Here is a 26,408-nt window from a genome sequence, read left to right on the forward strand (position 1 = left end):
AACATGAGTGGAGCAGATTTTAGTTGTATGGATATTTATTTATTTATGGGCGTTCGGTTAAAAGGTGGGATGATAATACTAATCTATACATATTTTTCAAGCAGCTGATAAATCTCTAGTTTAAAAAAAGATCTTTCAGAGTTGGTAGAGTGCACTTGTTCTTTGTGGTTTTTGAGACTGCACAGCAGTTGACTGAATGGGCAAGCAGACCTACTTGTCATATTGCAATCTCCTTTCAAATTTCAAGGCCGCCCCCAGCGAAAAGCTGATGGGCTATGATTGTTTTCACTTGAATTCGCCTAATGATGAGGTTACCAGAGAGACTTTATTAGCACTTGAACGTGCGTATTTAAATATGGATTCTTAGGGGCCTAATTAGGAATATGATCAAAGCTGGAAGCAGTCTATACACGTTAAGAGGGTGAAAAAACAATGGTGGCAGAGGTGACTGCATGGTTGTTTACCATTATCACATATCTGTGTGCTGTCTCTCCTTCCCTTGCCCCCTTCAAGCCAAGCTGGCACATAAAAAAACAACTACTGATATTCCAATTATTATTATATGAGGGCAAAGGAAAGAGTTGTTATGCAATTTTTTTTGAAAGAGAGCATTATGCTTAATCTTTCCTATATTCACTTTGGTTGTGGATTTATTTTCCTTCACAAAAGTTTTCTTCCTGCCTTATATTTTTATTTTACAACATGCTTTCTCAGTTTGTTTGGGGTTTGTTTGTTTTTTGGTGGTTCTGTTGTACCTGTGGAAGGTGCTTTTGCGTGCTCTCTCTTTCCCTCCTACCCAAAAACCGGACTTGCCTTTTTAATTGTACTAATTCTTAAGCCACTTGCTGCTTTGTTTTCAATGCCACTGACGCCTCGATGATGTCACATCCATATGTCCCGCTTTTAATTCAGCGCAAACATCTTGAGGGAATCATCTTGAGAAGAGATGCAAGAAATGGGGAGGGGGGGATAATTAAATGGGTTGACTCATGGGAATGTGACATTTGTGTGCACCGCAGCTTTGGTAGCTAAATATACTCCGGAACTGCTGTTTGGAGAAACCTCACAATTCCTGCCAAGATCAAAATGTGGATTGCAGTGCCTAGCAAAGAGGCTGTGTGCATTGCCTTCCTTCTGGCCTTATGCATTTTGGCCATTGAAAAATATATTCCATTTGGGATGAGGGAAGGGAATTCGATAACAACCAACAGTTCTTCTCCACCTTTGCTTGGCAAAATTTTGCAGCCTTTTCTTTTTGCTCCCTCTTTTTTGCATCCCTGCACAAATACCTTTCCGGAGTATGTTTCTGTTTTCTTTCCTTTCTTGCTGTGTTTGCAGTGTTAATTTAATTCTGTGTGTTTCTCACCTTTTTACAAAAACCAGTATTTCTCACATTGCAATCTAACCTTCCCTTCTGCTGCCATTGTACATAGTCTCTCCCCTGCCCTCTCCCATGGTAGAAAATCCTCTCTGTGGAATGTTCCAAGGCTGTACCCTCTTTACTATAAAGTAGTATTACAGTGCTATGTTTAGAGATCTCCCACTAACCAAAAGAATATAAACAAAGAAAATGGAGTAATTTTCTCTAGCAATAACAGGGCCTTGCCTCCTTCATTGCCCCCCCACCCTTCTTTTCTTCTTTAGAAATTCCCAATAAATTTCTAGTCTCATATTCATTTTGTCAAAACAACTGTTCTGTTTTAACTCTGTCATTAGCTGTCTAGAACCTCTCAAGCTATCCCTTTTTAAGTTAAAGTGTTGAAAACTAAACACAGATGTGGCTTTCACTTCATTGTTTTCACTAAAGTTGTTGCAATGTTCATGTCATTCAAAAGTGGGGGCAGAATGGTTTGTTCCATTTAACTCGTGAGTTGCTTTTTTTTTAGCGGTATGTGCGTCACTTTTCTTTGCTCACAGTAATCAGTTAAGGAAAACCTCTCTCTGGTAAAGTGATCCTGAGCAGCCTTGTTTCTCTTGAAAACGCAGTGTTAATCAGTCCTCAACTTACAATTCCTTAGAAAACGAGAGAATAACAGTGCTTCAAAATAAATGATGCACTCCGAGTCTGTTCCCACGTTCAGCTCTGCCAACTCATTTCCACAAACTGCTATTTATGCGAGTTGTTTACCCTCTTGAGCAGTACGATGTTGGAGTCCCAGACTCACGCGATCCCATGATTCCAACTCCCATCAAGCGAAAAATGTTCACAGGAGTAAGTTAACGGCTGAGCAGTGATTTGTGAAAAGGAGCACGCGGCCAAATGGGGGAGATGGTTCTCTGTTTATGGCCACAATTACACTGTGAGCTGCCTTGAGGGCCCCAGAGAGCTGAGAAGTCAGTTATAAATATACAAACAACCAAAAATATTACAGAGTCTGCATCAAATTTAGAAAGCTACTGATTGAAAAAGATTAGTCAGAGACGTACAGTTTGTTTTAATAATATTGACAAAACTAACATCAAAGGCAACTAGAAACCACGTTTATTTCAGCATGCACTGCTCATTACAAAAAAACTGGCTTATTTGCATCTCAAAAAATAGAGGGGGTGTTGCAACTCACCATCTAACTGGATTTCAGTGAAGCTATATTGCTGGGGGGGGGGGAATCTGCAGTGAATGGTCAATTCAGATGTTATAGTCCTCACACAGAGGCCTTAAAAGTGCTCCTTTGAAGTGGCACACCAAATAGGAGGCCAAATCTTTGTGATCTATCTGTTAAGTAGATTGCCCTGAGCTTGTGGACCTTTCCCTTGCTGCCCATCGGTAGTGTAGGACACTGTGGTAGAATCCCACACACACCAGCGTTTTCTGAGACTTCTACCCTGCGTTGGTGTAGTGTCGAATCAGCCCTAAGTTCCATGGTGCCATCAGTAAGTAAACGTAAAGGAAATAGGCAGTATCACTTTCAGTGTTGACGGATTGCTAGATAGCACTCAGAAGACACCCAACAAGCCCATTTATTTAGTATTACTAAATAGATTCAAGGACATTGAAAGAAAAGGCTGTATATTACCTGTCGTTGTTGTTTTTTAAAAGTTGTTGTATTCTTCTGCTGGCAAAGAATCCTTCACTAGGTTTCCACCAAAATGGACTTGGAAGTGTCCTCCTCAGCTGAATACCCTATGGCCCACTGAGGCTCTGGGTGTAAATGATGAATGGGCAAATGATGTTGAAAAGCTGTGTCAGTTCAAGTAGCAGCTGCATAATCAGTTCCATCTTTTGGGGCCAGGAAGGAGCTTTGTGCCTAAGACACATATGGCTGGAGCCACTCTCATTTTAGTAAACCATTCTGACAACCGACATCAAAAGCAAACCCTTGAAAATGCGACATTAAAGAAAAAGGCAGATTCTCTCCTTTGTTGAGCTGGTTTTACGGCAGTGTATTTCTCACGCTTGGGGTGATGGAGTTTCCAAATAGCACAACATGGCAGAATTAGCCCTGTCTGTCTCCATTTCCGCTGTTTTCCTCACATCTGGCAGAGGCCTGCGACAAAAAGTAAGAAATTTTGTAATTGTAATCCGAGTAGTATTTCATACATGCAGGAATTTTATTTATTTATTTGCTTTCCGTGAGGAACCTCATTTTTTAATACATTACAAAAGTTCTGTATCCTCATTTAGATCCCAGTAAAAATACTTCCCACATTTGAAGTCTGACCTGTATAAAGCCCTATAGATTATGCCCCCTTAAGATACTCTTTGATGAATAACAATCAAATTATTGAAAACATCCTTGTTTATAAAATACATATTATTCATGCGTGTCATAAAAGGAATTTTTCAAAATTGCACTGGAGATTTAAAGATAGTTTTAAAATGAAAAGGTTTTATGAGTTGATAGGAAAGGGATTAAAGTGAAATAATGAGAAACCGATGAAAAATGAGATGGAAGCAGTGTCCTTCCAGAGTGTGCACAAAATAGCTGCATGAGAAGTTTTGTTAAGAGATAAAGAGGAACAGCACTAAGTATCAGAGCAAACTGAAGAGTGACAGTTATCAAAAGCCAAAAAGGACTATCGTGTTGCCACACTATGAGTCAAAGCTCATTCCTTCATAGGAACTGATCCAGATTCAAAGTGTGCAAAGCAGTAAACACGGCTCATAATGTTGAGTGTGTGTATGGTAGCAGAACATAAAATGTTGTTTTAGCAATTTTAACCACCACCGAATCACCATCTTGCCCCATGGTTAGTAGATTTTTCACAACACAAAACTGATTCCCAGAAACAGATTTATTCCATTAATCCAGGGCTGGCTTCATGATATGTAAATGCATGCGAAGACAGGGCTGTAACTTTATATATATATAAAACAAAGAAATATGCCTTTGTGATCTATCAAAGCAATATCTGCACCTAGGTGCACAGATTCATCTAGCTAAACCAGGCATGAATCTCAAATTTGCAGGTCAGTTTCATGTATCTTTTTTTCCTTTTTCACTCTGGCAATTTGTCAAAGGCGACCACAGAGCATCTAGAAAACAGCTCAAATACTTGCCTCAGTGACTGACACTTCAGGTGTTTGATTCAAGTCCCAGCAGCTGGGCAGTGTTTTCATAAAAAATGGACCTGCTTAATGCCCTTTGAGCTTTGAGCAAAATGGCAAGGAAATATGAGGCAGGCAAACAAGCACTGGAGCGATTGAGCCGTCTTTGGTGACTGAGCAAGGTTGTCTGCTGTTTGAAATAAAAGGAGCAGGGCCTTTACTAAGCAGCCATTTATCCTCTTCCTCCAGCCAGTCTCTCCCAAATTACTCTGGAGATAGGCTAAACTTGAAGGTATTCTAAAGTGTGTGCTTTGCCTTTAAATGTGCTTGCTTCCCATATGAGGTCCCCACCCCCAAAAAATTATTATCAGCTTGTACCTGCTTATTTATTTTTATTAATATACCATATTTTTTGCTCTATAAGACGCACCAGACCACCAGACGCATCTAATTTTTGGAGGAGGAAAACAAGAAAAAAAATATTCTGAATCTCAGAAGCCAGAAGAGCAAGAGGGATCTCTGCGCAGTGAAAGCAGCAATCCCTCTTGCTGTTCTGGCTCCATAAGACGCACACACATTTCCCTTTACTTTTTAGAAGGGAAAAAGTGAGTCTCATAGAGCAAAAAATACGGTATTTCTGTTCCACGCTTTACTAAAATGGTCAGAAGCTGGTCTACAAAAAAAGAAGGTAATATAAAACAAAACACATTGTAAGCAAAAACATTTTTTTAAAAAAACACCCACATAAATTACATCATAATATACTTTGCAGCATCATAAAATGACTTAACCCATTAGCATCTAAAAGCCTATCCAAAAAGGTGAGATATGAGTCAGACCAGCTGCTTTATAGATTGGGTTCTATGAGATGTGGTTAACCCTTTCCTTCCCAAAGCTGCCATCAGCTTGGAAGGCGGAAGAACAGTATCTATACAGGTCTCTCCCAACCAACTATCCATTGCGGTGTTAGCATATTCAGACTGGCAATTTACATTTAGGAAACGACACTGGAGGAAGCAGTTAAAGGCTTTCTCCCCAAGCAACATGTCCTCTGTATGTAGTAAAAGCATCTCATGTGGCTTCTGACTGGCAGAACAAATCGTTGATGTCATGTACCAAATCTAGTTTGACTCTTAGTCAGTGTGGCACCAAATGCGAGCCATGACATTCAGTGATTCGGTTCCATGTGTTTAAATTCCATTTATTTCAAGGACGGAAAGTTCCATAAGCACTTAATTCAAAGAGAGTTTCACCTTGAGTGACTTGTATCCATACTGAATTAATATGCATCCCATGGAGCCCAGCAACAAATAATTGTTTAGCCATCCCAGCTTATGCTACTGGCAACACCATGGCACATGTACAAATCTGGGAAGAGGAAATAATTTGCTTGTTCATATTTAAAACCCTTTAAAGGCTGTAACAACATGAAAAGAATCACTAAGCATATTTATGCTGTTAAAATTACTGCTGGTTTACACTTAAATGGAAATATTCTTATGGATATTTGAATAATTCATCTTTCTTATTAGCTTTTTATGGAACGTGTTTAGCCTCAATGATTGCATTACTTAATCAGTGCTTGTAATAATTTTATGACAACCTAAATTCTGGTGGCCCCCTAATTAAGACCCATCATTTTCTGTAAATTCTAAGCGCAGTGTCAGAATTTAGCATTGTTGTAGGACACCTGAAGTCTCAAGACATCACCTGATTAAGGTTCTCTAGAGGGCAAAATTGGATTTCTTCACCAGTTCTTAGATCCTTCCATACAGCCAAAATAAGCCAGTGAAATCTGTTTGCAAGTTATCAGTTTTTATTCTGTGTTTTTAGCAATGATGAGCAAGCGTGGAATTGCTTAACTGAGCAGGCAATTGCTTTGGAAATAAGAGTAACGGGCTCCGCCCCGTCTTGCCCTGTATGCTTTAGCCTGTGTTGCTTCTCACAAAATTAAAACGGGGATGGCACGTTTGCCCACTTGAGGACTACACTAGAATCCTAGCAAACAAACATCAAGACTGCATCTGCACTGTATCACATTATTAACCCGTTAATATGAGTGAATACAGACGACTGTGCAAGTAACCACTTAGTAAGCTGGGCACCTGCATCGCCCTGCCTAGTGGTAAGGAGAATGTTATCATAGATTTCTGATTCAGGTGCAGAAATAAAAGGTTTTCCTCACCCCTTAGCAGGAAAAAAGCATCAGCAAAATAAAGCAGGGGACCAGTTTACCACATGGCCATTTGCATGTTGTGGTAAGTCATCACTTGCCAAATAGCTGTGTAGTCTCTATAGTCACTTGATGTCTGTGATTCATGCTAAAGGTTTTCCTACCATCGTGGAGCAATCAATGACATCGTAATGATATTGCACTGGCATCGTTCCCGTTAGATTTAGGATTAGGAAAGAGACTCAGAAAACACCAATAGGACCCCATCATCTTGCAAAATGTAAGCCAATTTTTCATTCCAAAATGCATAGCAAGTTATTAAAGAATGGGGAGATTATTATTTTTTTATCCTCCCTACGTCAAGGCCGAGGCTGACCCCAATGCAACCAAAACGTGCTGTAGATTCTAATCCTTGTGCTCTCTCGTTCTTGGCATTCTCACTCATCAGGGCCAACAAACATTGTGTTGCGGACAAGTTATGCCCCTTCCCCCAAGGGGCAGGATCTTGTCCCCTGACCTAATACTGCATCTTTGAAACACAGGATGTGGTCAGGGACAAGCAGGTGCCTCTGCTCCTTACCTCCAACTTGGACCTGGTGTGGCTGGAAGCATACAGACTGTCTTTACCTCTTCATCTGTGAGTGTCAAATACTCCACAGGGAAGTGCCCCTCAGTGCCTGTCACCCTTCTGCAGATTGGCACCAAATAGGAACAGCGGAGATGCACCAATTTAATCTTTCTCTGGCAGGCATTTTGCAGCTTCCAGCTTCCTGACAGGTACAAAAACAAGGTGGATTTGTAGAGCTGGTTGACTGACCAAACCCAAAGACTGCTCAATAATGGTCCCTCGCCATCCTGGGGAAAAAGTGACAAGTGGTCACAGGCCCTGTTGTTGTTCAACGTCTTTATAAGCAACTTGGATGAAGAAACTGGGGGGGGGGGTGCTCATCAAATTTGTGGATGACACCAAACTAGGAGGAGTTGCTAATGCTGCAGAAGATAGAACCTGGATTCAAGATGACCAAAACATATTGGAGACTGGGCCAAAACTAACAAAATGAATTTCAGTAGGTACAAGTGTAAGGTTCTGTACTGAGGCAGGAATAACCAGCAGCATAAATATAAGGTGGGGACACCTGGCTTGATAGTAGTACATGTGAAAAGGATCAAAGGGTCTTAGTAGACCACAAGCTTAGCATGAGTCAACAGTGAAAAAAGCTAATGCTATTATGGGCTGCATTAACAGAAGTAGAGTGTCCCAATCAAGGAAAGTTACAGTACCACTCTACTTTGCCTTGGTCAGACCACATGTGGAGTACTGTGTCCAGTTCTGGGTGCCGCCCTGACAAACTGCAAAGTGTGCAGAGGAGGACAACTAAGATGCTGGTCTGGAAACCAAGCCTTATGGTGAATGATTGAGGGAATTGGATGTGTTTAGCCTGGTAAAGAGGAGACTGAGAGAAGATATGGGTAGCCAACTTCCAATATCTAAAGGGCTTGCAGATGGAGGAAGTTTGTTTTCTCCTGCTCCGGAGGCTAGGAGAAAGGGAATTCCAACTAAACATCAGGAAGTACTTTCTGACAGTAAGAGTTGTTCAACAGTGGAACAGACTCCCATGAGAAGTGGTGGCCTCTCCTTCCTTGGAGGTTTTTAAGCAGAGGTTGGATGGCCATCTGTAATGTCTGATCTGTTTGAGATTCCTGCATCACAGGGCTTGGACTAGATAACCCTCAGGGTCCCTTCCAACTCTACATCAGGGATGAGAAACCTGTAGCCTTCCAAATGCTGTTGAGCTACAGCTCCCATAATCCCTGACCTCTGGCCATGCTGAACGGAACAGAAGGCAGTTGTAGTCCAACGAGTAGCACAGGTTCCCCATTCCTCTATAGCTTGAAGCCAGATATATTCATTTGGCACTCAGCAAGTGTAGAACTAAAGCAGATTATAGGCTTGCATCCATGTTTGGGCTGGGGAAGCAGTGGGGAGCATCCTTTCCCCCCTGTAGCTGCAGTGTTGAGAGGAAGCCTTGGCTCATCTCACTCACCAAAGCATGGCTGACCATGGCAAGGGAGCTGAGCAAGATTGCTAAACCCTGCCACTCTTTAAACATAATGTTTCAGCCTCAGGAAATACAGTGGTACCTCGGGTTAAGAACTTAATTCGTTCTGGATGTCCATTCTTAACCTGAAACTGTTCTTTACTTGAAGCACCACTTTAGCTAATGGGTCCTCCCGCTGCTGCGGTGCAATTTCTGTTCTCATCCTGAAGCAAAGTTCTTAACCCGAGGTAATATTTGTGGGTTAGCGGAGTCTGTAACCTGAAGCGTGTGTAACCCGAGGTACCACTGTACATATAATTAAGGCCTGCAAACAGCACTCTTCTCATGGTGAATGCACATAGGGAGAAAGCAGGATCGTGGCGGCAGGCCTCAGCAACAACCTATACACCTTCACACAGTATTTTGTATGCTCCCTAGGATCATACACGCTATATGTGGATAGGGACCTTTACAGATGGCAAAAGGGTCAGAGGGTCAACAAGAGGGTCAACAGAGCATAGGCTCTGCTTCCAGCCTATGCGTATTCATTTCAACATATGAAAACAAACTCTGCATGCTTTCACTTAGGGGCAGATCCATACTATACGTTAAATGCACATCCAACACACATGCACGCAACTTCCCCCAAAGAATCTTGGGAACTGCAGTTTGTTTTGGGTACTATACATTGCGTTTCTGTGAGTAGGAAACTGCAGCTTCCAGGATTTTGTGGGGTAGACTAAGGTTAAGGAGGTCAGGACCACCAACGCAATTCTTCTATGCCTATTGATCCTGCCTCCTGTCCGTAGGTTGTAGTCAAGGGCTTACTACCACAGTATCACCCCCTCCTAGATGTTCAGTGTACACACATTCATACTGTGAACAGTGTCAAATGCTACTCTTTAGCTGAAGTACTCGAAAGTCTACTACACATATTAATCTCCTACTTAGATCTCTGTAGTCCAGGATACTTTAGTGCCAGGTTATAGAATGGGCTCCCAATATTTTATTGCCCATTTTTGTTCACTTTCTCTTCGGACCCATTCAAAGAGCTTCAGATGTGTGGGGGTGGGGATGCCTAAGATAAAATAGCTTATACATATCCATGTCATTAGCTAATCCAGTAGCACAATACCAACAAAAGCCTTGGCAAATTTTGTTCCTCTAGCCCCTTTCCAACTCATATATACCATCCAATCAGGCTTTGTTCCAGTGATGGCCATGGTTCAAAGTATTTGCCAAACACAAACATCTCATTAAGCAAGCCAACAGCAGTGTTATTGACGGACACTAGATGCAGGAAAGGCATTTGAGCAATCTGCTAGCAAAACGCTGGAAATTTAATTTCTGGCTTCATCTTCTAGCTGCTACTCTATTGTTGTTATAGGCCTATAGACTCTGTCAGCATGGCACAAAGCAATTGTATCCTTCGCCACTAACCTTTTAAAGGTCTCCCGAGATTTAAGGGTTCACAACACAGATTAAACGTACACAGAACAGCACACTCCTACCAAGACAACATCCAAGGTTTTTCTCCATAAAACATTCATGCCCTTTCAGAGCCATAGTGCAAAATTTGCAGAGGCATTTCCAAGGGCGTTTTCCTGTGTTTGCTTCAATATGGGGATTGGAAGAGATGCCTTAGGCACAATCTCAGCAAAACTCAAGATTGATTTTTCATGCTAGTAGTCCTCTTTGTGTTGTATACTCCTGGATACAGCTTTTACCCTGCTTAATTAAAAAAAAACACCTCCCGTGCTTTATCTTAAAACTACTGGAAATACTTTATATGGATGCTTTGAAACAATGGCCCCATCTTTTTTCCAACTTGTCATTGCATTAGTCCGTTATTAACTAGTGAAAATGACTTCATAGGATTTCCAGAATTAAAGAACCCTAGTCGACTTCCTTGCCCTAAGGCAACTTACCCTGTTGGTAGGGATGGGGGGGTGCCAACAAGCAGGGCCCCAGGTATCCCGCCTTTCATGTCAGCGCAATAGCGGTGGTTTAAGGGACTTGTTGGATCAAGACCCTAATGCGCCATATGTATAAGACAGACAATATGTAAATGCAGAGTTTGTTGCCAATTAAGAAGGCTCAAAATATATGCTGGATGAGACTGAGAGTTCATAGTTTCACAAAATGCTGTTTCTTCGTTGCTATTTAAAAACTGATTAGCCATATTCCCATTCTTAATTTTGGAGTGAATATGAGTGGGAATCAACCCACACACACACACACACACACACACACACAAGAGAGGTACATATGAGTCTCATTGTGTGAATCTAAGCATGCAGAAGTCCTGCTGTGTTCGCTGGGACTTACCTTTAGATCTGCATGCATCTGGTTGAAGTCAAAGGGTGCCGGTAGAAGCTTGGGGTGCATACTTCAGCAATAGTGTGGGGGGCTGCACCTGTTATTGAAAATTTTAATTCCTCAGGTTAACCTTACCATAGCTAATCATATACTTCATTATTTATTATTATTACCACATTGTACTTCCAACACATATAAAAATATTTATATGTAAATAGTTACATATTTACTCAGAAGCAAGTTCCACTGAGTTCAAGAGGGGCTTACTCCCAGGTAAATGGGTTCAGGATTTGCATCCAGTTTGACAACGAACTGAAGCGAAATAGGAGCAAATTAGTTAACCCACGGGGCTCTTTGATCCCATCAATCAGTTGTATGTGTACAAGGATAAATGCTTAGGCCAAGAAGATGTGCAACATAAGAGCAGGTAACACTGCTGATTCTGTAACGCACGTGCATTGTACTTCCAGATTAAATTTTTTGGGGGTTCACTGAAGTTATTCAAGGTCATGGAGTTGTTTTAAGAGAAGGGAAGCATAATGCCCTTACATTCCTGCCGCATCCACTACCCCCCACCCAGCAAAATCTGTTCCCTGGATTTACTTCAGGCTTCAGATTCTATCTCGGAGATAAATTCATCCAACAAGAGAGCATGTCTTTTATTATAATATTGCCTCAGAGAAGCAAGTTAACCTCTCGGCAACCCTGTTTGCTATCTTTCTCCAAATACACAATAAATACTCTCAGTGGCACGTTCTGCGTATTTGATTTTCCACCACTAGACTGCATCAATCTCTCATCATTAACTCCTATAAATCACACTTTTTGAAACGGAGGGGACTAATTCCAAGAGCCAAGGTCTGCCTTTCAGCGGGTTTTTTGACAGCTTATTAGCACTTTTCCAAGATTCTCAGAGGATATTCTGCATGGGGCAAATGCCTATTAATTAGCTACCTGAGATATTTAATCCAAGGGTTGGGTAATTAGTTCCACCTGTTCGCATTTTGCTTGGCTTAGTGTGATGTAGGAGGGACAATAAATATATTTTAAATATGTTTATTAATTGCACTCTCCCTGCCTTTACACAACCATGAGTGTCGTGTGGATTCCGAGTCCTCAGTGTCATCTCGTAAGCAGGGGACAGAGGTAGGCATGAACTGACACTGTCATGTTAAACCAGGGTGATTTGTATCAGCCTCTGAACTTTGGTTTCCTGTTCATGACAAAACACCGGACATTTGGTTCACACCTTCCTTCCATCCAATTTCATGCTGGGGCATGCACTACGGGGAACTGTACACATCTAAAAACACATCCAAAGCACATTCTTCTCCTTAAAGAATTCTGGGCCCTGTAGTTCACTCACCAAGTTACAATTCCCAGCTATCCTTCACAAACTACAGGGCCCAGAATTATTGTGAGGGAAAGAATGTGTTTTGAGTTTGCTTTTTATAGGTGCAGTGTGTGTACAGCCACTTACCCATTCACAGCAGTTCCCTATTCAATTTTTAAAAGGCTATTGGGATTAAATAAGTGTCAAGCACTCTAAGTTAAACCAAAAGAGAGAAACAGACAGACAGGAGAGGAGCAAAGCAGAACTAAAAAATTTCCAGGAACCCAGAATTCACAATAGCATTCCTTACATTTGCAACAGGGCCTTGGTGGCAACATCCCATTTGTTTTGTGCCATCAGAGAAATAATGTTCCTTGAAATGGGACCCATGAAGATGAGATATAGGCTGCAATTAGTCAGGAACCCTGTAGTAAGCTATATTCGCATAAGCATATAGAAATCTAATGTATCCCAGCTGCTTTGAGCTTTTCCCAAAGTAAACAGCTGGATGTGTTTTAGCTCATCCCAGGCGTAGCAGAAAGGTCCTAAAATGTATATAAAGATCTAAAAGAACCTACAGCATGGGATTAAGAGTTGAAAAGGCATTTGCATCTTAACCAACAAAGCATCCTCCGGTGTAATTCTGTAAAAGAACAAACTAGATGGTGTGTGTATCCCCAAATATGTTTTGAAGCGTGCACCATTTCTTTTCACTTAAGCATTTCTTGGTTTTAACTTCCATTTCACATAACAAAACTCAAATCTGTTTTAAATTCACACATTTAGGAAGTCCCAGCCTAGCAGGGGATGGCAGGGAGACTTGGAAGTGATATTCAAGTTTCCTGACATGAAATAATCTTAGGAACACATGGTGCTGAAGGCAACACTGAATGCTACATTCACTGAGTTACAGAAATGATATGATATCACTTAAAGCTCCACTATAGGGATGAATGGCGCCAGACAATAACATTTGGAGTGATACCCAACATTAGCCATACTCGATGAGTAGACCTGATGGAATGAAGTCCATTGACAATCAGTGGGGCTACTCATGAGTATGACTGGATATCACCCATAATTACAAAGGTGTTCCCCACAAAAATGGAGTAACTATGCTGAAACAGCAAAGGTAATCATTAATAATAATAATAATAATAATAATAATATTTATATCCTACCCTCCCCAGCCAGAACCAGGCTCAGGGTGGCTAACATCAAAATATATAATACATTAAGACATAAAATTCAGCAATCGACTGAAATACAGCTTAAAATCGGATTAAAATCAAAATAAGATCAGATGGCTACCTGCAAATAAAATAAGAGAACTTAATGATGACTGTTTTATGGAAGAATGGAAGCTTTCTTTAGACTATTTAAAGAAATATAATATGATGAATTTGCAAACAGGATTTGAACTATGAGCAACAGAAATAGAGAGTATCATATTAGGGTTATGGTATAAAATAAAGAAGATAGGGTACCGCAAATAGTTAGAATGAAAAAACACCATGGAAAATGGGACGGGCAGCTCATAAAAGAAAAAATAATTATGTATTGGAATTATATGTGAAATTTGTGGAAATTTAATTATATATATATATGTGTGTGTGTGTTTGTGTGTGTAGTGGAAATTAAATGTTGCCCATGTGCAAAAGAGGCTTAAATTTTGCAAATTCTGGAAACGGTGGAAGTGGATGTGGGTGACTTCCCACCCAACCACAGCGGGCACAATTTCAATAGGAGAATCTCAAAATAGCCGCCACGCTTGCTGCGTTTACAACTCATGGCTTGCCTCCTTACCGCAACACATTTAGTCATTGAAACTTTATATCCCAATTAGCAGTTTCCTCTTCATCCCTTCCAATGATCACATCATATTTCATTTACCGAGCCTTGCTCCCATTTCCATCTATGCCAACATTTGTGTGTGTGTGTGTGTCCTGGGGGGAGAGAGAGACGGCATTATTGCATTGCCATCTGGTCCACATTATATTAGAAAACAAGAAGACGATGACAGATTCCCGCTGAGGAAACCACACTGCGCTCTCAGTTTCCCATTCACTGTGGCCACTGTGTTGCTGCAGCTCTGAAGACTATTAAAAAGTTCGCTTTTTAAGTAAATGGTGTGGGTTTTTAACAACAGGCGCCTTTTGGCAAGACGTTCTGCTGGCAGGTTTTGCGCTTTGTGCTAAAGGTGATCAAAAACATCACATATCATAGCTTTGTGCTAAAGGTGATCAAAAACATATCTGGGGGAAACCAGGTTGGTAAAGCTTCCCTTAGATGAACCCTATTTCTGCCTCTGAAGAATCATCCTTCTTGCTTTGCCATTTTTGAAGACACAGATGACCTGCAACCCAAATGTTGCAGTGTTCTCACCTCCTAAGCAAGAGTGGGTCATCCCTGGGCAGGTCATCCCACAAATCTACACCATTTTACAGAAAGCCAGTCAGGAGAAGGGACGCAGGTGGTGCTGTGGGTTAAACCACAGAGCCTAGGACTTGCTGATCAGAAGGTCGGTGGTTCGAATCCCTGCGACGGGGCGAGCTCCCGTTGCTTGGTCCCTGCTCCTGCCAACCTAGCAGTTCAAAAGCACATCCAAGTGCAAGTAGATAAATAGGTACTGCTCTGGCGGGAAGGTAAGCGGCGTTTCCGTGCACTGCTCTGGTTTGCCAGAAGTGGCTTAGTCATGCTGGCCACATGACCCGGAAGCTGTACGCCGGCTCCCTCGGCCAATAAAGTAAGATGAGCACCGCAACCCCAGAGTCGGCCACGACTGGACCTAATGGTCAGGGGTCCCTTTACCTTTACCTTATAAGTCAGGAGTGGACAGAAGGAATGGGAGAATTTTTGGTAGATCTCTGGGTGATTTGCAGTAGATTGGCAACAGTTTCTAACTCCTGTTTAACAAGAGCAATGACAAAACGACCTAAGTTAGATCACTGCTTGAAGGCTCCAAAATGACCTCAGTCAGGTTACTGAAGAGAAGAAAGCTTGGAGCAATCAGGAGTGAACTTTGGTGTTCAGTTCTTGTTCTGAAAACAGATCACTGGATTCAGGATGTGTTCACAGGTACACTGTTCTTTCAGGCTAACTGTGACTCTGCTTGCAATGCACGCTAAGCCAAGCCTTGGCTTATAGTAAGAGCATCCAGTCTACAGGAGAAGAGCTCTCAGACTCTCTGGTTGCTCCCTCTGTCCTTTCTGCTGTTGTACCATGCTGAGCTAAATCAAGGTTTGGGTTAGCATGTCATCCAGCCTTGTTAAGCTTTCTCCTCTCTAACTATGAGCTGAAACAGAGAACAAACCTCGGTTACAGCTTTAGGTTACTGAAGAGAGAGCTTAACCATGAATCCAGTTGGGACGACACACTAAGCCAAACTTGAGCATGTCGCTGCAGCAAAAAGGACCGGGGAGGAGGTCTCAGGCTGTATTTTGCTCTGGGCTACAGGTGGTAGCGGGTGGCGCTGTGGGTTAAACCACAGAGCCTAGGGCTTGCCAATCAGAAGGTCGGCGGTTCGAATCCCCGCGACGGGGTGAGCTCCCGTTCCTCGGTCCCTGCTCCTGCCAACCTAGCAGTTCGAAAGCACATCAAAGTGCAAGTAGATAAATAGGTACCACTCTGGCGGGAAGGTAAACGCCGTTTCTGTGTGCTGCTCTGGTTTGCCAGAAGCGGCTTAGTCATGCTGGCCACATGACCCGGAAGCTGTATGCCGACTCCCTTGGCCAATAAAGCGAGATGAGCGCTGCAACTCCAGAGTCGGTCACGACTGGACCTAATGGTCAGGGGTCCCTTTACCTTTTTACAGGTGGTAGATCTTAGGGTTCTATTATAAAGCAGTGAAGATCTGACAAGCCTGAAGTCTCCCCACTGTAGGCTGTAAGAGGCTCAAGTAACACTTAGCATTCTGTGGCAACACAGCATGCTCAATTCTCATTGGGATGCTATATATAGAGCTTTTAGCTCTATACATCTCGCATTCTTGTTTTTTTTTAAGGTATGTTGTACTTCAGCAAACCTCAAGGTTTTCCCTAGAGTGCTAAGCCATACATGCATCGTTCTGTTTGCATGCTGCCTTTCCATAGTTCAAACCATGCTCAGGGCAGCTTACAACATGAAATGAATTACATAATTACAAGCATAACGAAAGTAGTCATAAGCAATAAATAAAACTTCAAGAAGTACACAGCCAAATGGAACAATTTCCACACAGATCATAAGAATATCTAAAATAAAGGTGCAAAAAATCACCGTATTTTTTGCTCTATAAGACTCACTTTTTCCCTCCTAAAAAGTAAGGGGAAATGTGTGTGCATCTTATGGAGCGAATGCAGGCTGCGCAGCTATCCCAGAAGCCAGAACAGCAAGAGGGATCGCTGCTTTCACTGCACAGCGATCCCTCTTGTTGTTCTGGCTTCTGAGATTCAGAATATTTTTTTTCTTGTTTTCCTCCTCCAAAAACTAGGTGCGTCTTGTGGTCTGGTGCGTCTTATAGAGCGAAAAATACGATAATAGCAATAATAGGAATCACAGCCCTCTAGTAAGAAACCCTAAACAACACCCTAGCTCAAGAGTTTGTTTAACAGCCTCAGCTTCTGTAGCTGGAGTCAGTCAGGGCCCTGTCAGACCTGGTGGGAAAAGGCCTGCAAGGCAGAGAGGAGGTCTTCCAGGACTCACAGCCAAGATGTTGGCCTCATTTTGGCTCCATTTCTTTCAGCACCCCTCATCTTAGTTTGCTGTTAAGAAGGAGTGGCATTGGAAATGCCTCTCCTAAACTTCTGAAAATGAGCACACATGTGGCCCAAAGCAGTGGTGGAAGGGGAGGTGTGTCTTCATATAGAAAACATCCGTGGGTGGTTTGTGAGTTGCTGCTATCCCATTACAGGTATGGCCAGATCCACTGTGAGATTTAACAACCCAATAAACATTCTTAACTTGTAAAAGAAGGGAAGTGTTATAATCGGTTTACAGCTGCACACACACCCTTGCTTCAATGTGCCTACATCACATAGGCTGTGGAGGAGGAAATGGATACAGCATATGGCAGGAATATGTAAAGTCTTCAGCATTATGTCATGGCCAGAAGGGGAGGCATCCCTGATGTGAGATGGTTATAAGACTACAAGAACGTCCCTATCTTCATCTGTGAAATGTTAAAGGGAGGCAGTAATGCCACAAAGACAGGCCTGTTTTTTTCTGTGCACCAACGAATGAACCGTAGCAAAGAATTTGACTCGGGGTCCAGACTTGTTTTCCCCATATAACCTACTCCAGAATCTATTTTTAGAGAGCACAGACACTAAGGCTTCCTTTGGTGTTTTGCCATCTCGAGCTGTGATTACAGACAAGACAAACTCAGGCTTGTAACATGTTGAGACTATTTTGGTCTCCCAGACTGCATGTGATAAAAAGGGGGGGGGGGGAGACAGCCTTTTTGTAAAGAACCACAATCATTGGAGCCTCTTTTTTACAGATGCATGCTAATGACTTTGCTGTGGGAACAGTCGCATGTTTTGCAGTGCATTTGATGGCATTTTACGAGCAAAAATAGCTAGAGAAATTACACTAAGTTTAGCCACGGACAGAGCTGTCTAGTTGGGTGTTGTCCTTTATTGTTTGGCACCAGTTTATTCCCATGGGATTGATAACACTCACTACTTTAGAACCAACCTGTGCAGGCTTTTAGGGTGGTCGATCGGCTACACTTACCACAAAAATCTACTCCAGAATTGTGCACAATTTGCAACAGAGCACAGTAAGTCCATAGGCAGAGGACGTTTCATCCCCTCCCCACAGGTGAGGGGGAAGGGGGCGGATCTGGGGGGCTTTGTCGTGGGGGCAGGGGTGCAATTGAGCAGCAAAATGTCTTGGGCCAGCCCTGGCACTGGGTCGCCACTTCATAGACTGCTTCAAAGGCTCCAAACACCCAGCTTGGGAACTTCAGAAACCAACTTCAGAAAACCGCCTTGTCAGGTGTAAGTGGCGTGTGTGTATAGCTTGAACATAATGGCCTGGGGTACAAATGGGGAAGGCCAGGAGGCCAAGATCAACCTGCAAATGTTCTCCACCCCTGGCATACACATTAAAGAGGAGAAAGAGGGATAGACTTTTTCTGTAGCCTTTTTTATATGCAGAGAAGTTTTGACATGAAAGCCCCATGAAACTAGCTCTCCCCCAGGTCTATTATGCAGTGGGAAATGGCCATGAGACAACTGAGGGCATTAACATTTGCTTTCCAAGGGAGAAATTCTCCTTGCTGCTCATTCCTTATATGAAATTATTAATTGCTCGTCACAATGCAATCATTTCCATGCAAAACTAATTTCACAACTGGATTTTATAATTTCAGAAAGCATTTGAGCTCCTGCTTTGAATGCAAATATACCATAAATGCATACACACTATTATTTAAAAAAGGACGGCAAATCTATCACAGCTGAGCAATAATTCTAGAGGGCTGCTTATCAATGCTTTCCATGAGGCTCAATTTCTGCTGCCGTATTCTTTGGAGATAGTTTGCATGCAAACGACGTTAAAATACGATTGCAATTTATTCTACAAATGATCTGTATCTTCCATAAAGCCTTGTCATGCAGTAAAACCAGTCCCATTCGATCTCTGCTGCAATAATGGTACTTTTACATTTAACTATAATAATTTGGTATTGGGTTCAGATGGTCTCCAAAATTTGATAGGGATTCACGACTTTTAAAAGCAAGATTTCAGTATTCGGCTGTGATCTAACTTTTAGACCATAGATGAATACAAGGGGAAGGGAAACAGGTCTGGTTCCTCATTACATAAACCTGGTTCATCTATACATCTTCAGAAAGCTCTGAAACAGTGTGACAGAGACCAAATGTGAGTCTCACCATCGCAGAGATAGCCTTCCATGTCAACTGAGTGCTCCATGTGAACACATCATCACTTAACAGCCCAGTTTGCACCCTATTTTTCAGCAGGAGAGAAATTGCAAGTACCACATCTCTATACATGTGCACTCAAAGGACCCAGACTGCAGGCTAGCTAAGGTTGAGAAAGAGGAACTTGTCTACTCCTTGGTCCCGCAATTTTGGCAGCATCCCCAGTTAAATGTATAAAGCAGGGAATAATGTTTTTGCATTGGAGGAGACCATACAGGAATAGTCCTTCACCTGTGTAGCATGGCCTTGGTCCAGAAAGAGTTTCAAGGTTCCCCCCCCCTACATTTTCCTTTGTTTCCCCCTTCATTTCCCCCTGCAAGCATTGTTGTGTATGTGTGAGCAGGTCTAAAGGCTTTGGTACACAGCAGGCTATACAACTGAAAAAAATACTTATTTATGCATTTTCTCCCTTAATATTCTGTATGGTAGTTGGTGGGTACATTCAAATCATTTTTTTATTTATTTTTTGTACGCTTAAAAGGATTAACTGTGCTAAAAAGGCCAGCTGCCTCAGGGAGATTTCCTAGGAGCTGCAATATACCATAAAATGGCAAGATTTCTGCAGAAGCAGGAAGGAAGATCTCTGGAAATAAAGATTGGCATGACCCTCTGCAAAGAGAGATACACATTGAGGATGTTTCATTTGCTTTTCAAATTTTGACTGAAAAACACCACTTGGAATGGGGATGAGGGCTGAGTTTTCTCGGTCTTCTTAAGAGACCAGACTAAAACTTACGTGAGTGCTCAACTAGATGTGATGCAGACAACCAACCCATAATAGGGGTTCCCCCCTCAAGAGCCAAAGAACAATATAACTCATTCGGGGCTTCTGCTCCAAACTCCATGTGCCATATGGCAAACCACTTTTGACCTATCTCAAAAATAGCCTCAGTTGGTCTTTGGGTTGTGACCAATTACTGCAGGAGCACTCAATATTGGGACCATCCCGAGTCACTCATCGCCACATCTTTAAGAGTTGTTTTTAAAATGCAGGAGTTGTGTCTACAGCAGGGTTTCTCAAACTTGGGTCTCCAGCTGTTTTTGGACTACATTTCCCATCATCCCTGACCACTGGCCGTGCTATCTAGGGATGATGGGAGTTGTAGTCCAACAACAGCTGGAGACCCAGGTTAGGGAAACCCTGATCTAGAGAATGTCTTTAAATGGATTAACACTGACCGTAACCATTTCTCCCCCTGTGCTTCTCTGCTTACCTCTTTATGATATTTGTTGCAGGAGTGATTCGGGAGAGTTATCTCAAGGGGCACGACCAACTGGTGCCGGTCACCCTCCTGGCCATTGCAGTCATTCTTGCCTTTGTCATGGGGGCTGTCTTCTCGGGGATCATAGTTTACTGCATCTGCGACCATCGGCGCAGAGACGTGACCATCGTGCAGAGGAAGGAGAAGGAGCTGACCCAATCTCGCAGGGGCTCCATGAGCAGCGTCACCAAGCTCAGTGGCCTCTTTGGGGACACTCAGTCCAAAGAGCCAAAGCCGGAAGCCATCCTCACCCCGCTGATGCACAACGGCAAGCTTGCTACGCCGGGCAGCACCGCCAAGATGCTCATCAAAGCAGACCAGCATCACTTGGACTTGGCCGCTCTGCCAACTCCAGAGTCGACCCCGACGCTGCAGCAGAAGAGGAAGCCCAGCCGCGGCAGCAGAGACTGGGAGAGGAACCAGAACCTCATCAACGCCTGCACAAAAGACATCCCCCCTATGGCATCCCCCGTGATCCCCACGGACCTCCCTCTCAGGGCTTCTCCCAGCCACATCCCCAGCGTCGTCGTCCTGCCCATTTCTCAGCAAGGCTACCAGCACGAGTACGTCGACCAGCCCAAAATGAGCGACATGGCGCAGATGGCTATGGAGGACCAAAATGCCACCCTCGAGTACAAAACCATCAAGGAGCATCTCAGCGGCAAAAGCCCCAACCACGGGGTGAACCTGGTGGAGAACCTGGATAGCATGCCCCCCAAAGTACCCCAGAGGGAAGCCTCCCTGGGGCCTCCCGGGGCCTCCCTCGCCCAGGGCGGCCTGGGCAAGCGACTGGAAATGCATTCTTCCGCTTATAACGTGGACTACAAGAGAAACTACGCCACGAACTCGCTTACGAGAAATCACCAGGCCTCCACTCTCAAAAGGAATAACACTAATTCTTCAAATTCTTCCCACCTCTCGAGAAATCAGAGCTTTGGCAGGGGGGACAACCCCCCTCCTGCCCCACAAAGGGTGGACTCTATACAGGTCCACGCCGCTCAGGGTCAGACCGTGACTGTATCTAGGCAGCCCAGCCTCACGACATACAACTCGCTGACAAGATCAGGGTTGAAACGCACACCGTCGTTAAAACCAGACGTACCCCCCAAGCCCTCCTTCTCCCCTCTTTCCACGTCCATGAAGCCTAACGATGCATGTACATAATCACCGTGGGGTGGGGGGGAACAGCAGGTGACCAGAGTACGCCATTACAAAGGCAGTGTTTAGCAACGGCAATGCTCTTTTTCAACTGACCAGGAAGCTGCCTGAGCCTGTGGATGCATTGCTCTCTGGGGAAAGTGGAATATTTTTAATTTTTTAAGGGAGGGGGGGGTAAACAAATCGGGTCATGCAATACATGGTTTGCAACTGTAGGACCCACCCCCACGATGCAACAGCTCTTTTACTCAAAAGACTAACCACAAAACATTGAGCCAAAAGCACACACGCGAATGATGACTGTGATAACTTCACTTGGAAACTGCACATGGCGCAATTCCGGATCTGGGAACTTGAATGCTTTGAAAGCAAAGACGGAAATGGGGGAAACGACAACCCCAAACAAAAGGAAAACGGAAAGGAAGGAAGGAATTCATTGATTAAGCTAACTCTTAACTGAACTGTGGCAGACATTTATTCTGTGCAGGTACTGTGAAATGCTCATCAGTGTTACAGCCATTTGGTTATTGCCGATTGCCATGTTGGGCAACCACTCTGTCCTAGGTTTCCACCCCTCTTCTCTTTTAATGAATAACATGTGACTGTTAACGCAAGTAACTCCTATTATTTATTGTTCATCCTTTTGTCTTTTTTTTATTATTCCTAAGGAAATTACTTCTGCATATCATCATATGAGCAGCTCTCTCCAGAAGGAAAAAAAAAGCAAAATACGTTGAAAATTATGCCTATTTAACGTGAAACCCATTAACTGGAGTAATTAAAACTCTTTTTATTTTTCCAATAAATTCACTGAGTTAAATAAGTTGAAGGTGGAATTCTGAACTTTTGTGTTTGGACTCTCTGATCTCTTTCTGGAAAACAAAAACAGGGGAGTATTTATTTAAATGTCAGATAAGCTTGCCTTCCAGCCTCCGTGCCGGGCAGTAGTCAAAGAGAATCCACCCCGTTCCACAACAAGCTTCCTATCTTCCTACAGTAACTTCCTGCCGCAGCGTTGAAAGCTGCCCTCCTTGCCCCACTGCTGTGAACATGGTTTTGTCAATAGCTCATCATTTCTGTGAAGGCACCAGCTTTGTTTTCTGCCATCCCATTTCACCCTTGCATGTGAAATGGCAAACAAAAACCCACAAACGCCGTGGACTCATCCATATGCTGGCTTTTGCTGTGCATAGCTCACGGTCTTAACCGCACAAGGGCAGGGAGGGGAGAGCGTTGTTTGTTGGTGGAAAAACACATCTGTGAATACCCTACTTTCTTCCACATGTAAATTTGTGCCTTACATCCTTCAGTTGTGTATCTTTGTGAGCTGTCGTGTGTGCCCCCTTTCCCTTTAGAATAAATCAGATATTTATTTATCTCCATCCTCAATTACTCCCCTGGAGAACGTGCACATTTCAAGCAAGGATATTGAGGTTACTGTAACAGCGACACTCCAGCTCATCAGAAGGCGAGGCAGTAACAATGCACATCGCTTCAGTGTGACTTTTCTAGTTTTGGTTCTCAGATCACCCCTTGGGCTATGCTGGCAGTATCATGGCCGTACTGCGGGCAGCCTTTTCCTTCTACCCGAATCTTTTCATATCCCTTCTGCATAGTGATGTAGTCTTACTCACAAACCAGCAAAGAAGTCATTAGAGGACTGTCATCAAAAGTCTGATGTGTCAACTGAAGGCAAGCACTAGGTGCTGTCTGGCAAAGCAAAACAAAAAAACAGGCACCCTCGCACAGCGTTTATGTACAGCACATAAAATGAAATGGAAGTTAATATAAAGCAGGCTGGCTCCTGCTGGTTCCCAATAACAGCTACAGTAGTGCAAACCCAAAAGGATGCTGCATAACCCCTTTTTTAATTAAAAAAAAAAGTGGAGGGGGTCCTACTTTGATTTAATTTGCTCCCATTTGTGGGGTTTGAAACGTGGGTGCATAGAGTGTGTGTGTGTGTGTGTGTGTGTGTGTGTGTGTATGGTCTCACAATTTCTGGGTGGTTCATGCACAAGCATGTATTTTGTGTTTAATAACTCTGTCAACATACTGTAGCAAAAAGTGGTGTGTGAGTGTGTGTGTTTTATATTGCCTGGATCGAATGTCTGAGAGGGAGGAGATAGTTATTTTTGGTTTGGTTTTTTTTCTTTTCCTTGCAGGGGAGGGGCTTTTGTGTTTTTTTAAAAAAAGAGAAGGGTTTTTATACTTCACTTGGATTTATTTTGCTGGATTTGGGAAGGAGGGGGCGTTTTGTTTTTGAATGATAAAGAAAGGGAAACTTCTCAAGTTGGTTAGCACACAGGCAGTCGTTTAGAGAGCCTGGATGATCAAAACCAAAGTGTGTATACCAATGGTGCTTGCATACCCCCTGCTTTCAACTCTGCCTCTCTAACTAAACTGGTTCGTCCGCCATTCGTGAACTATGCTTACTGAAGTCAAAGCTATGTTTCGTGTTGGGGTTTTCTGTTTGGCTTTGTTTCTTCATTTCTTCCTAAGCTGCAGGTGGCAGGGGACTCGTCAGCAAAGAAAAGAAGCAATGCAGTCTTTTCCTCCCCAAGCTCAACCCTCTGGAGTTGCGAAGGGCACGGTGGCCCCCTCCCTGCTTCTTAACAAAGCATTCTGTCATGATGTAGAAATGAATAATCACTGCAGCTTTGTACAGAGATCTCTGCCTTTGTAATATACACCCTGACAAAGACTGGGTTAACCTTGAGGTGCCCATTTTGTACTTGAGTGTGGTGTTTTTTTCCCCCTGTTCAGATCCTTCCCTTGCTCCCCCCACCTGACACCTCTCCCCACCCCCATTTTGCGTGAAGAGGTTCTTAGACCTAAGTGTGCCTTTGCTTTCCACTCTTGCTATACACTGGTTAGACGCAACCAATTCGGACTCTCATTTGTTGTAAAGTTGTAAAATATTGTGATGTCACCAAACTTCCTTTCATCTCCACATTCCCTTAACATCCGATTCACGATTAAATGTATGTTGTTTAAAAAAAAAAGGAAAGCAAAAAATAAAAATAAAAATTAAGATTTTAAAAATAGAAAAAGGAAAAAATGGCAAGGTAAGAGGGGGGGAGTCTCTTGATGACATAAAGTAATAAAACCAGACTGTTCTACCTTCTATTTTGTCTCCTGGTTCTTCTTTCTTGATTAGTGCTAAATAATATACAAAAATAGAAGAACAATCTGTTGTTGTTGTTGTTGTTGTTTTTAAGTGGATACTAACAGAATATAATTGGTGGCTCTGTGGGTTGCAGAAGAGCAGCTTGCAGCATAATCCTCAGGCTTGCTACACTAGACAAAAAGTGGCTAGGACTAGATGCCAAGGTCATGCCACACACCTGCAGCTCTACAAGTCACAACCTCACATTGGTGTTAGGCAGCTGCACAAAATGTGAAGGCTGCACTGCTTAGATGGGCAGCATGGCAAGACCACGGTGGGCCAGCCAGGGGTGGAGGAAGGGGGTGCAGTGGGGGTGGGTCGCCCCGAATGTCACCACTGGGGGGGGCGACAAAAAGCTGGGCGACACTCACTGCGGGGCCTGCAGCACGCCTGAGTCACACGTCTCTCCAGGGAGAGATGCAGTGGCTTGGGTGTGTGCAGGCTCTGTGCTGCCCAAACAATCTGCCTGCTGCCTCCCCCTCAGCTGTAGGGCGGCTGAGTCACAGGAGGCAGGCAGACTCCGGAGGCCCCGCTCTGCGTGCTGCCCCTAGGCGTGCAACCCCAGGCGCCCAAGCAGCTTCCTCTGCCACTGGGGCCAGCAGTGGCATTAAGCAAAGTCCTGCCTCTGTTGACATGAAATGGGATCACCCTTTCCACCCTTTAGACCCAATGCACAGGAAACGCACTGAGACAGACAGACTGGGCAACCACAGAACCATGGGATTTTAGAGTTAGAAGGGACCCCGAGGGTCATCTAATCCACACACACCCTTGCAATGCAGGAATCTCAGCTAAAGCATCCTTGACAGGCAGCCACTGATAGAATTCGGAAGCACACAGCTGCCACCCCTGGCCAACCAGGGACCACATGTTCATGGGTCGCACTAAAAAGTGGGCAGAGAAGAGGCAATGGGTGAGAAGCACCTAAACAAAGCATGCAGGCTGCCAAATTACTTGTACCGATGCAAATGCTGTAGTGCAGTGTGATACCTTCTGCAAACATCCATAGCGCCAGTTGCCATTGTGGTGCATTCATGTTCTGGGAGGCTCTTCCAAACCCACAGATGCACCAACCGGCCTTGAAAGACACAACTGGGAAAGTTTCGCAGGCTAGTAACTTTTGCGGACTTATTCGCAAGACTGATAAAAAAATAAATAAAAGCCATTGTGGTGGTGGTTAACGGAGGTGGTTTTACAAAATAAGGGACTCAACGTTTTCCATAGGAACAGTAACAATGCATCAAAACTTACCCAATTATGTGAACCACTTTTTAAATACCACATGAAGAACAGTGCTCTTATGATTTCATTTTGCTGGCCTGATCCAAAGACCCAGAGAAGTACTCATGTACACACACACACAGCGGGGGGGGGGGGGAGTGTATGGAAGAACCCAGATTTCTAGATAAATCTGTAGAAGGAATGAGAAACCTCTGGCCCTCCAGATGTTATTGGACTATAATTCCCATCCTTTCTGACCACGGGTCATGCTGGTTGGGTCTGATGGGAGATGCAGAGTCCAACAACATGTAACAGACCACAG

The 26,408-nt window shown here is 43.4% G+C and overlaps 1 protein-coding gene across 6 annotated transcripts in view; it reads left to right on the forward strand.

The window, feature by feature from the left end:
* The window catches only part of SEMA6A (semaphorin 6A), a 183,300-nt gene extending 158,477 nt beyond the window's left edge, over positions 1–24,823 (forward strand). For all 6 annotated transcript variants that reach the window (XM_081880351.1, XM_081880354.1, XM_081880355.1 and 3 more), the window contains one exon: positions 20,516–24,823. In XM_081880351.1, coding sequence (XP_081736477.1) covers positions 20,516–21,705 — 1,190 coding nt within the window. In that variant the 3' untranslated portion in view covers positions 21,706–24,823. The remainder of the gene's footprint in view (positions 1–20,515) is intronic.
* The last annotated feature ends 1,585 nt before the right edge of the window (positions 24,824–26,408 follow it).

Source organism: Podarcis erhardii, assembly GCF_964252035.2.
Source record: "Podarcis erhardii genome assembly, chromosome: 11".
Lineage (NCBI taxonomy): Eukaryota > Metazoa > Chordata > Lepidosauria > Squamata > Lacertidae > Podarcis > Podarcis erhardii.